This window comes from Tasmannia lanceolata, unplaced genomic scaffold, assembly GCF_043159265.1.
Source record: "Tasmannia lanceolata isolate RefF3 unplaced genomic scaffold, GAP_Taslan_0.1 ptg000015l, whole genome shotgun sequence".
In the NCBI taxonomy this organism is placed as follows: Eukaryota; Viridiplantae; Streptophyta; class Magnoliopsida; order Canellales; family Winteraceae; genus Tasmannia; species Tasmannia lanceolata.
Window position 1 is genome coordinate 48164990 of NW_027518692.1, and position 11821 is coordinate 48176810.

An 11821-nucleotide genomic window follows, 5' to 3' on the forward strand; every position below is an offset into this window, starting at 1 on the left:
AATCCTACATTAAAAAATGGTTTTGAAGTTTAGTATGATTATTACCAAATAATTGTTATAAGGGATTTGGCAGATGGCCTGTTGCATGTGAGAGCAGCCACCTCGTGAATGAAGAAAAATCTGCTGAAAGTGGCTGCTCTCACATGCAACAGGTAGCAAATCCCTTGTTATAATAATCGATAAGATTTGCTAGGCAATTTTGCGGGAATTAAATGAATAAGATAAAATCAAAGTGAGTGAGCCTGTTCTCTATTGCAAAAGTCAGCCGCGAAATGGCTTTCCACAAAATTGCCTAACAAATTCCAAGAATATATTAACAAATGAGATAAATTCCAATTTGCAAACTCATTTTGACTTAAAAGAGAAAGAGGAATGCTAAACTGAAGGGTGCACTTGTAAAAATATGGTGGAAGGGCACCATCATTGGTAGCACTTCGCCGAAGTACATTTATAAACTGCCTCAGAGAATATTAAAAGCACTTTGGGGAGGTGCAACCAATGGGGGCACCCTTTCACCAGATTTTTGCAAGGGCGTCCCTAAGTTTAGCATTCCTTAAAGAGAAATTATATGGTGCCCAACCGTGCTGGTGTCACGTGAAAACAACTGCCCTTGATATTTGATCGGTTAGAATATGGGAGATATCATAGGATGCCATCATAGGATTGTGTCAAGATCTTACCGTTGGTTTGAGTGTAGATCTCACCGTTGGATCATCTTTAATGTAGATTAAGCAAGTTGGATAAATGAGGTAAGCTGGGTAGAGTAGGATGGTAGATTGAATTAGCAATTAGGCTAGAATAGTAGAATAGGATAATTCTATCTATATCTTTTTCCAAAGTTACCTTTATTAATTAATAAAGGCAACTTGCTAATATAATAAGAGGGATTTGCTAGCGACCATTGCAGAAGGCATTTCGTGGATGGGCAGTTGCATGTGAGAGCAGCCACCTCATATGAATTAAATGAGTGTCAAAGAAAATGGGAGATTTTCAGTCAAAATATGTTTTAAGTTGTTGTGTTTTGGTGGTGTTATGGATTTCGAGATTAGTGTATTCAATCTGGTGGAGACGGAAGAAGGTTGAGAGGTATTTGAAGGAGCAAGGGATCGTGGGCCCACCCTACAGATTGTTGTACGTCAATCTCAAGGAGAATCTGACGGCCATGAAGCAAGCACGATTAAAACCCATGGATCTTTCTCACCAGATTGTTCCACGTGTCGCTCCCTTCCTTCCTACATGAAACGATGAAGAACTACGGTATTCTAGCCACATTTCAGAGATGGGTGTCTCACACTTGAATTATTTACTCTCTCAATTTTCATGTTTCTGATTTTCTTTTGGAAACTGTTATTCCAACCCTTTTGTATTGATTGATATACCCTTCCCCCCTTAATTACTCTGTATTTTTAAACTTGAAACTTTGGGCCTTACGTTACCTTCTCTATCTGATGTGGGTGGTTAAGAGGGAGAAGAAGAAATAGAACGGAAGAACACAGCCACAAGAAGAAGAATGTAACAGGAGCAATGCCCACGCAAATTAATATATCAATCATCTAAGTTTTTGCCCAAATCCCCAACTCCAACTCGTACAACTTATTTTATAGGATTCTTCCATACAAATCTCCCTGTAGCATTAACTACTTCAATTTTCAATAACACAAGTTATTAAACTTAAAAGAATACAACTTACGAGACTTAATGAAATACAACTTACTAGGAACTAGTTAATGAAGCCCAACTTACTAGACCTGTTAATGAAATATAACTTACTAGCACTAGTAAACGAGGTAATTGTAGAACAGTTTTCCAAGCATTCCTTACAAACCAACCTTGGGTACTCCACCCAAGCCATCTAGGCATGACATGGCTGCCAAGTTGGCATTGGATAACTCTCTCTCTCTCTCACGAAACGGTGATGTATAATCACATTCTTTTTTGTATTTCTGTTGTTTTTTATTTCGTTCTAGGAGTGGGTCCCACTTGGCCCTTTTAAGTGGGATCTGTTTTCTCTCAATATACACAGTTTGTATATGACAGAGAGGGCGAGCCTTGGCGCAAAGGTAAGGTTGCTCAATTGTGACCTGGTGTTCACGGGTTCTACTCGCGGAAACAACCTCTCTTCAAAGTAGGGATAAGGCTGCGCACATCTAGCCCTCGCCAGACCCCGCAATGACAGGAGCCTCGTGCACTAGGCCGCACTTTTATGTGAAAGAGAGGGTTTTGAAGAAGGAAAAAATGTAGAGAAGGGATGAGGAAGCTAGGGAAAGAAAAGAGCGGTTTTCTCTTGGGCTCTAGGATGACTTTTGTGGTGAAGCAAAAGTAAGGTTTTTCTTCTTCTACTCAAGGTGTCATCTTCTTCTTTCATATTTTTTCTCCATTAGTTTTTTTTTTGCAAGCCAAACATTGTATTGGAGGGTTTTCCAAAGCTCATACTCAGTGTAGAGATTTGAGGCTTGCTTTGTGGTTGCATAGCAGGTTGGAAGGAGGATTCTATCGGTGGCTTTTACCAGTGTGAAGTGAAATCGTACTATTGATTATAAATAGTGGATTGTTTGTTGTCTTGTCCGTGGAGTAGCCCATTGTGGCGAACCACGTATATTATTGTCTTCTCCTGGTTGTTTGTTTTTCTTGCCTTTGGTGGTGGTGGTTTGTTGGTAAATATTTTCTCCATCTTGGTTGTGTAAGATATTGGATTTTTCATGTGTTTGCCACTGGTAGATTGGTCAGTGTTGTTGTTGGTGAATTTTGGTCGTTACAATTGGTATCAGAGCTGGGGCGTGGCAACCCCGGTGTACAATCAAGAATGGTGAAAATCCCCGGGGTAAGATCTCAATAACCCCGGTGTATCGTCGAGGACAGTAAAATTACCTCGGAGAAGATCTTGTAGTCCTCACGTTGTCGCCGCATGGAGGGGAGAGATTATCCACTTTGCTTCCGCATGGAGGGGGAGATTGCTGGGGTTCCATGCAAAAGCAAAGATCCCAATTAACTCTCTAAGATCCCAATTAACACTCTCTCTCTCTCTCTCTCTCTCTCTCTCTCTCTCTCTCTCTCTCTCTCTCTCGCCATGAGCTGTTACAATTCCAGTGTGCTGTAGCCTGTTGCAAACTAGAGAAACCAATTATAAGTTTTACCTTTTTATGTATTTTGGTATTTTTTCAGTCTTTTAAGTTTCTTGAGGATTTCTATATGGATAACCACTTTTTCATGACAAGTTTACCCTGACTTCTGATAAAGTGAAATATATATGCCTCTACTTTGCACACAAAGCAACATTAGGGAGGCTGGTTCTTTTCATATTGTTTTACTTTTCTTTTTCAAGGATTTCTTTCATCTGTAGATTTAAGTGAAACTTTTGTTTGGCTTCATTTTACTCTGCAGATTTTAAGTGAAACTTTTGTTGGGTTTCCATGTTTCTAATTTTTTGCTGTTTTTAGGGGCGCGCAATCTAATAGTTTTACAGTTGCACTTTGTGTAAACTTGCACTACGTTTAGATTGTAGACACAAAATGCGGGTGCAATCTAATTGGATTGTGGGTTCAATTTGTATGTAAACTTATTAGAATTTTATACAAAATTTGCACACAAATCCTACTAGGATGTATTGAAGCTTGGAAACTTGGTTTCTTTTGTAATAGCCTATTCTGTTCAGACGAGAGATTTTGAAATGGTATTTTGCTTTTGAAAACCTGTCCCAATGATAATGCATGTTTTGAAATGATAATGTGTATTACCACTTATTCTGTTCTACTTGAAATGGTTTCTAATATGTGATCTTGGGACATTCTGTACTGCATATTGTTAGAAATGGAGCTACGGTAAGAGAAGAGAGGAAGAAGAAGAGTAGTGAAGGATGGAGAGTCTCCACTAGGGAGCTCCTCATGTAAATGATGTATATATAGGCCCCGTGAAACTATCAGTTTACTCCAAAAGCTTAAGTTGTTGGAGATGGCGTTATTTAATCTTTTATTCTTTAACACTCCCCCTCACGTGTGGCCCCTCTTTCTAGGGTTGTCCTACACGTGGCACATGTGGCCCCTCTTTTGGATTTGCCCATTGCATGTGGATTTTTTGCTATCCAGGAGGTTTGAACCCAGGCATTTGCTCTGATACCATGTGAAACTACCAGTTTACTCCAAAAACTTAAGCTGTTGGAGATGGCGTTATTTAATCTTTTATACTTTAACAGGCCCAAATAGGGCATCCAATGTACAATGACTACAATACCCTCTATCCTACAGATAATGACTAAACTACCCTTATACATGGTATTCAACACATATTATTTAAGCAGGGATCCAAAGAGAAAATTTGTTTTGATTGTGATGTGCTTTCTTAGTTTACATAGCTGTTGCAATACAAGTCTTGTCTTTTACTTTAATGAGTTTTTCATCAGTCCTTGTAACTACTAAAGCTTAAACTGTAAAACACAGGTAAAATGTCAGTTACTTGCGTGGGAACGACTCCCATGGTAGACATCATGGATCCAGTACTGATAAAGGAAGTTCTGTCGAACTTTGATGACTTTGTGAAACCAAAACCAAACCCACTAACAAAGTTGCTGGCGGTGGGACTCGTCGACCACAACGGTGAGAAATGGTCCAGACACAGAAGGATCATCAACCCGGCCTTCCATCTAGAGAAGTTGAAGGTTGTTTAACATTTGTCACAGTAAATTCTTGAGCTTTGATTTAGAACATATACAAAAAAAGACCTGTTTTCATTCATGAAGTGCAATTGATATGGTTTTTTTTTTTTTTCGTATTTGTATTTGTTACAGAGGATGCTACCGGCATTTTCTACTTGTTGTAGTGAATTGGACGTGTGGCCTGAATTCCAGAATTTTACCAGAGATGTTATCTCTCGGACGGCATTTGGTGGCAGCTACAAGGAAGGGAGGCGGATATTCCAACTCCAAACAGAACAGGCCGAGCTTGTTTTCCAGGCCTATCAGTCTTTTTACATACCAGGTTTCAGGTTTGTTTTTCTTTGTAATTGCTGTCTCTTGATGCTGTTCATTAACAATAAGAAAATCATATCATTGGGTTTTAGTACTAATTTAATACCCCCATTCATAGCACATTTAAAAGCCTACAGATCATCCAGAAACATATATTTATTAAGTGCTTTTCACTAGTCCCTTGTATGTGATACCCTGCATAGTGGACATCACTACAAGAATCCTCCTATTACTGCCCTGCATAGTGAACATCACTACAAAAATCTTCCTATTACTGCCCTGCATAGTGGACATCACTACAAGAATCTTCTTATTACTGCAAAAGTAAATTTGTCAATTACTTGCCTTAGTTTTAGTTTTAGAAGTTTTTCATTGTCATCTCCAATATTTATATGATTGATTGGATCTCATCCTCCCTTTCACCCAATATGTGTCCTAATTACCTCTACTATTCCTTGATCTGTTGCAATTTATTTACTGGTTGACTAAGTTAATGGTCTGAGTCTGGTCCTAAAGCTATTAGGTTCCACCATATCAGGATTCTGCCAACCAAAACAGAATTTTACACTTATGGTTACTATCAGTGAGGGCCCATCAAATGAATGGTTTGCATGAGGGCCCATTTTATTCTATGGAGCTGATTTTTTGGGCACACCCTATGTATGTGAGGGCCTATCAAATGATTTGGTTTGCATCACCCTAACAATGTGGGTCCCCACTGTATTTTAAGCCGACGGAGTAGATAAGTTATCTACTCGATCGAGTAGATACACTTCTCTCACATATATATATAAACTATTCCTAGCTAAGCATATATTTATTAGTGGTAGCTTTATAACGATCTGTGTTTGACTGTTTTCTGATTGATTAAGTTGCTAAATTTGAAATCCCTTGCTAGTAATTTTGGTTAGTGGAGGAGCTTTGACATTCATGATTTAATCTCCAAAATGATCTTGTATCTTGAGATTTTCTCTGTATAAGGTGGATGGTATTAGTTCTAGCTGTATCATAAATTGTTAAAAAATATTTGTCATAAATTGTTAAAATGATGCTGATTTTTAGCAGAACTACAAATACTAATCCTATGATCATTATAGTCGTTAGTATTATAGGGTAACGTTGACAGAAGCAGCAATAGTGGTAGTGAGTCTAGTGACTAGTGATAGGTGTATTGTAGTGAAGGCAAAAGTAGTCCTATGGTACTTAAGGTAGATGAAACAAGATGCATTTGGGACCATTGACTTCTAGGCTACTCTAAGAGTAACTCTTATATTTCCATAAAAATGGCAAACTAAACAGAAGAAAAAGTGAATACAGAAACGCATCTGATAAGTTTCATTAACTGCAATTTCTGTTGATTCACCAACATTTTATATTTATACAGGTTTCTCCCCACAAAGAACAACATTAGGAGAAAGGAAATTGTCAGAGAAGTGAGGGATCTATTGACGGGTATGATTAAGAAAAGAGAAAAGGCTATGAAAATAGGGCAATGCCAATACTGATGACCTACTGGGATTGCTAATGGAATCCAATTAAGACTCTCAGGAACATGGGAAGTTCATGAGAAGTGGAATGACTATTGAAGATGTGATTGAGGAGTGCAAGTTATTCTACTTTGCTGGTCAAGAGGCGACCTCCATTTTGTTATCTTGGACAGTGGTTGTGTTGAGTATGCATCCAACCTGGCAACAACATGCAAGAGAAGAGGTTTTGCAAGTCTTTGGGAAAAATAAACCAGACATTGATGGCTTAAACCACCTAAAGATTGTGAGTATTTGCTTGGTACATTCTTTTCAGTAGGTTATGACACTGGTACAGTGGCCAAATAGCCAATTACTAACACTGATAATGTAAGAACCTAGATATTAATCATCATTTATCATGTGTTAATCATGATTATCTATATTGATTTGGACAGACTTTTGTATGTAACGACAAATGTTTTAAGTTGGCCTATTTTGATTTTTCAATTTTCAAGCTTGATTACCAATTCTGCTTTTAAGGATTTTCAAAAATTCGGGTTGTTACATATAACTGCAAGTCCTAGTCTCGTTAATTAAATCTAATCCTGTGGACTAAAAGCAGAGAGTCTTTGTTTTCATTAACCAAATTCTGTTTAAGGGAATCTACTTTTTTCTGGTGGATGCTCCTACTGTTTTAGCATTCAATGTCAATGAATCTTAACACTTGAGGTAGACATGGTGTCTGAAATTCCTGAAATTTCTATTTCAGGTAACAATGATTCTATATGAGGTTCTCCGATTATACCCGCCCTTTATCTTACTTATTCGGTCCATTTACAAAAGAATGAGACTAGGAGGAATTGAATTCCCACCCGGAGCACAAGTTTCTCTGCCAACGGTCCTTGTTCATCATGATCCTGAAATATGGGGCAACGATGCAGATGAGTTCAAACCAGAGAGATTCTCAGGAGGGATTGCAAAGGCGTCGAATAAACAAGTTGCCTTCTTCCCCTTTGGTTGGGGCCAGCGTACATGTATTGGGCAGGGCTTTGCCTTGATAGAAGTTAAGCTTCCTTTGGCTATGATTCTAAAACAATTCTCATTTGAGCTCTCACCCACTTATGCTCATGCACCTTCACATATTATAACTCTTCAACCCCAACATGGTGTTCAGATTATCTTGCATAAACTCTGAGATCTTCCTCTCCATAGCCATTCTCGATCATTGCTTCTTATCATGACATCACCAAATTCTACAGTGTTATAGTCAGTGCATCGAATACAATATGCTTGCAAGCATGTGCAGACGTTGTAAAGCAGATTGATTTCATATTATCTTTCGGATGAGTAGAACTTAAAGTGTGGTTGTGATGTGTATAAGTTTCCATTTTGCATACTATTTCATTATTTTATTTTTAGTATTGCATGGGTGGGTTAGAAATTTTTGAGTTGTTATGTTTTTATGCTATGAAAAATGACTTTTGATTGAGACTTCACGTCTGGTCAAAGTGGATGCTAACAGCATATTGTACTAGTTGAAATGAGTTGGTCAAGAGATGGGAGATGTTGATTAATTCCCAAGAGTCATATGAATTGGATGTGTGTCCAGAACTCTAGAATATTACTAGCAATGTCATCTCCCGAACAACATTTAGAACCAGCTACAGAGAGGGAAACAGACACTCCAAATCCTGTCAGAACAAGCAGAACTAACCAGCAAAGGAGTTCAAACTGTATACATCCCTGGTTACAGGTGCTTTCTCTTCTTTTCTTGGAAATGCATCAACTAGCATTCTTCCTCTTAGGTCGAGGCCAAGGATCTGCATCGGCCAAAACTCTGCACTGATAGAAGCAAAGATGGCATTGGCCATGATTCTGCAACATTTCTCATTTGAGCTTTCACTTTCGTATGCTCATGCTTCGAGAACCGTTATTACTCCAACCACGATAGGAAAAGAGATCTTGTAGACAAGATTCGAACCCCTACCTCCAGCTTTGTGATTTGAACTGCATCAACGTGGGATTTTGGGAGGGGCCTTCACTGGTCCACTGGAGTGAGGAGCTTGCTTTTGGTTGATTGGTGTAGGACACTTTGTTATTTTTCTTTTCGAGTGATGTCTAAGAAGGGTCTTCGCCCCCTTCATACACTGGAGCTCATGTTATCTTGCAGTAAGTCTGAGTACGCCACGTCATGAATAATCTTATGATGATTTACTTTTCAAAAAAAAATTCTGATGATAATGGTTCGACCGATCTCACATTCTATTCATAAAAATGCGAAAAAGTCAATTATGTTGACTAAATATGTGATCACCTTCCCCCCTTCAAGCTTCTAAACAATGCCATGTTACTCATCATACCATTGCGATCCATCACTTGCCAAAGCAATGGGGAACAATTCCACCAACTAATCCAAATTCTTCTTCAGATGTATGGATGAGTCCTTTGGTTGCTACTTCAGAGTGGCATTCGACTTCTGTTCATGTGTGAATTCGAATTCAATGAAACATGGATGACACTAGTACTACAAAAACCGGAAAAATAAAAATATATATATATATATATATATATATAACTTATTCATGACCATAAACACACTTCAACCTCGAATTGGCTTCGAGAAATGTACAAAATCCATAGGAAAAATCTGCATTGTGAGGATCATTATAATCTCCAGCATGTATCCCTTGAACATCGATTGGAGTCATTCATCTAATGAACCTTGCGATGGAGTAAAGTCCACCTGATTGGAAGATCCTGAGCGGTTGATCAACCAGATGGCTAATTATAAGATTGGTGCAATTTTTGCACCTACAATAGTGCCCACCAAAAATGATTTTAATCATAGAATTCAACTTTTGTACATGCTCTGCTTTACTATGTACACGCGGGGAATGAGTTATTTAGACACCAAACATTTAATTGAAGCGGATTGTGTGTGGCACATTCTCTTAGGTACCTAACCAAAACGCCAAAAGCCTGATTAAAAGTGTTGGGCTAGCCCCTTAAACCCATGGCTTTAAATTTCGGTTTCAATGCTGAAACCGAAATTTCAGCCGAAATCCGGTAAAACAAAAAAATTTATTATTTTATTATTTATGAAATTTTGGCCGAAATTTCCCGAAATTTCTTAATAATTCTATATTTAAAAGAAAAAATTAATTTCTCAAAATTTCGGCCGAAATTTGTTGAGTCTGAAATTTCCGATTTTGAAAATTTTCAGTTTCGCGCCCAACCAAAATTTAGAACCATGCTTAATTTGTGCATATGCTATCCTCGGCGGCCCACACGGTAGTGGGTAGTGGCTTTCAATCTGATCTTTTGACTAAATGTCAAGTACCTAACCAGTAACCAATAAGCCAAAAGCTTCGTAATTGATGGAACAAGTTAGGCTAGCCCCTTTAAACCTGTGCCACAAAGAGTGGGTCCCATAAAGTCCCATACCTAACCTAGGGAAGCCTCCAATTAGGACGCTAACAAGTTAGGCTATTCCCTTTAAACCTGTGCCACAAAGGGTGGATCCCATCAAGTCCCTTACCAAACCTAGGTAAGCCTCCAATTAGGACCCTAACACATTCTTGGGGTGCCCGGGTGGGATGTACTTCAAAATGTCTGGCTCTAGAATTCCCCTGCTATTTATATAAAATCGGGAAATTACCAATCGTGCCTAAACTCTCCTATCTCTGCTTTGGTGTCTCTTCATGGGTGACATCTGAAAAGCAATCCGTCCATTGAAGGAAATGCGACCACCCTCTCTACATTCAGCTTTTTTCTCCTCTCTCAAGCAGGTATTCTCAACCCTCCAAACCACAAAATCTTATTTCTTATGTCTTTTTACTTCAATCATGACAATATCAATAACCAATCCAAACCCATGTCTTTAAACAGGTAGAGAAGAGATTGGCATCAGAAAACAACAACAAACCCAATAAAAATCCACCTCAAAATCTTTCTTCCTCATCAATACCAACTACAAAAGTAACAACAACATCTGAAACAGATGGTCTCACTTCTCCCATTTATCTCAATTACCATCAATCCAACAGTCCAAACATTCAAGACAGTGACCCACCTCAGGAATTCCTCTCAGATTCAATTGAATCCCCACCGTCCGATGACAACGACGGGGACGATATCGAGCGGTTGATGGATCTGTTAGGATACGTGTCAGATTGTGGAGAAGGAAGGCGTGATTTGAAGGGTAACTCTTGCTTATGCAATGGTGAGTTTTATTCCAATGTTGTAGGAATGAAGGGGCCCAAATGTGAGAAGGAAATGGAGAGGTTAGAGAAGTGGATTAGGTTCTACTCAAATGATAGTGGGGAGAGGAGAGAACCTTTGAGATTGGCTCACTTGCTTTTGGCTAAAGCTGTTTACTTGGATGGTGATGATTGTAGTTTTGGAGGGATGGAGTTTCCTTCAACTGTGGAAGAGTTCCTCAAGAATGATCCTCCTCTACCTAATTAGGATCTGGAAAATGTTAAGAGTTTTGAAGTTTGAACCCAACCCTGATAAAATGTTTTCTGTGAACTTTAATCAAACACTTTGAGTGCAAGTTTGATGGTGATAAAAGTTGTTCCTTCCTTTGGAATCTGATATTTGCGCCCATTTATTTATTTATTTATTTTGAAAATTGACTTTTATATTCATACCATGGAATATACACGGGGACCAATAGTCCCACCAGATTTACATAGTATGGTTGTCGAAGAGCATACTCCAGGACCAAAAGAAAAGTAAAAAAACGTAAAGATCTATGACTCCGACCATCATCTAAAACTTCCTCCTACATCAACCATTCACCGCAACCTCTACAATACCTTCCAGACAATCCAACCAAAAAAGTTATTTGCAACCTCGTAGAATAGTGTTAAAGTAGTGTTTGGTTGTCAACCTCGTAGAGTAGTGGTAGGGAATATAGAATTTATATGATGAATGGGTGTACAATCTTGTACCCATCATCCCACCCTTGATATTTGATCCAACAACACCACACTTTTTAAGATGTTTCCCTTGGACCAAATATGAAGGGTAAATCTACAAATACAAGTTTGTACGCCCATTCATTATACAATTTATCTAGAGAGAGAGAAGGCATCATTCCCAAGAAATTCAATGGTTTTTTGCTTGCATTTTGTTGGGAAGAGACAAGGATGACATATCGCTATAGGAGTTGACAACGAGGAGACATGCTCAACAAGACCGATATTTTTTATCCCACATACACGTGTCCTTTATGCCCTCTTGTAGGATGCCAAAAGTTACCCCTTACCATTGATAATAAAATTCCGGTCAGGTAGTCCCAAAGAACTCGGGAATAAACCAAGAAAAGTGTTGAGAGGACACCGGAGGAGGACAAAGCCATAACCGCGGCAAGCCCTGGGTTCCCATCCTG

At 38.7% G+C, this 11821-nt stretch overlaps 1 protein-coding gene and 1 pseudogene across 1 annotated transcript; both read left to right on the top strand.

Moving 5' to 3' along the window:
• Positions 1-1062: 1062 nt before the first annotated feature.
• Positions 1063-7621, top strand: LOC143892220 (cytochrome P450 CYP72A616-like; annotated as a pseudogene).
• Positions 7622-9990: 2369 nt separating this feature from the next.
• Positions 9991-10998, top strand: LOC143846156 (uncharacterized). Its single transcript, XM_077354572.1, has 2 exons — positions 9991-10214; positions 10315-10998. The coding sequence occupies exons 1-2, from the start codon at positions 10167-10169 to the stop codon at positions 10891-10893; spliced, it is 627 nt and encodes a 208-aa protein (XP_077210687.1). The 5' UTR covers positions 9991-10166; the 3' UTR covers positions 10894-10998.
• The last annotated feature ends 823 nt before the right edge of the window (positions 10999-11821 follow it).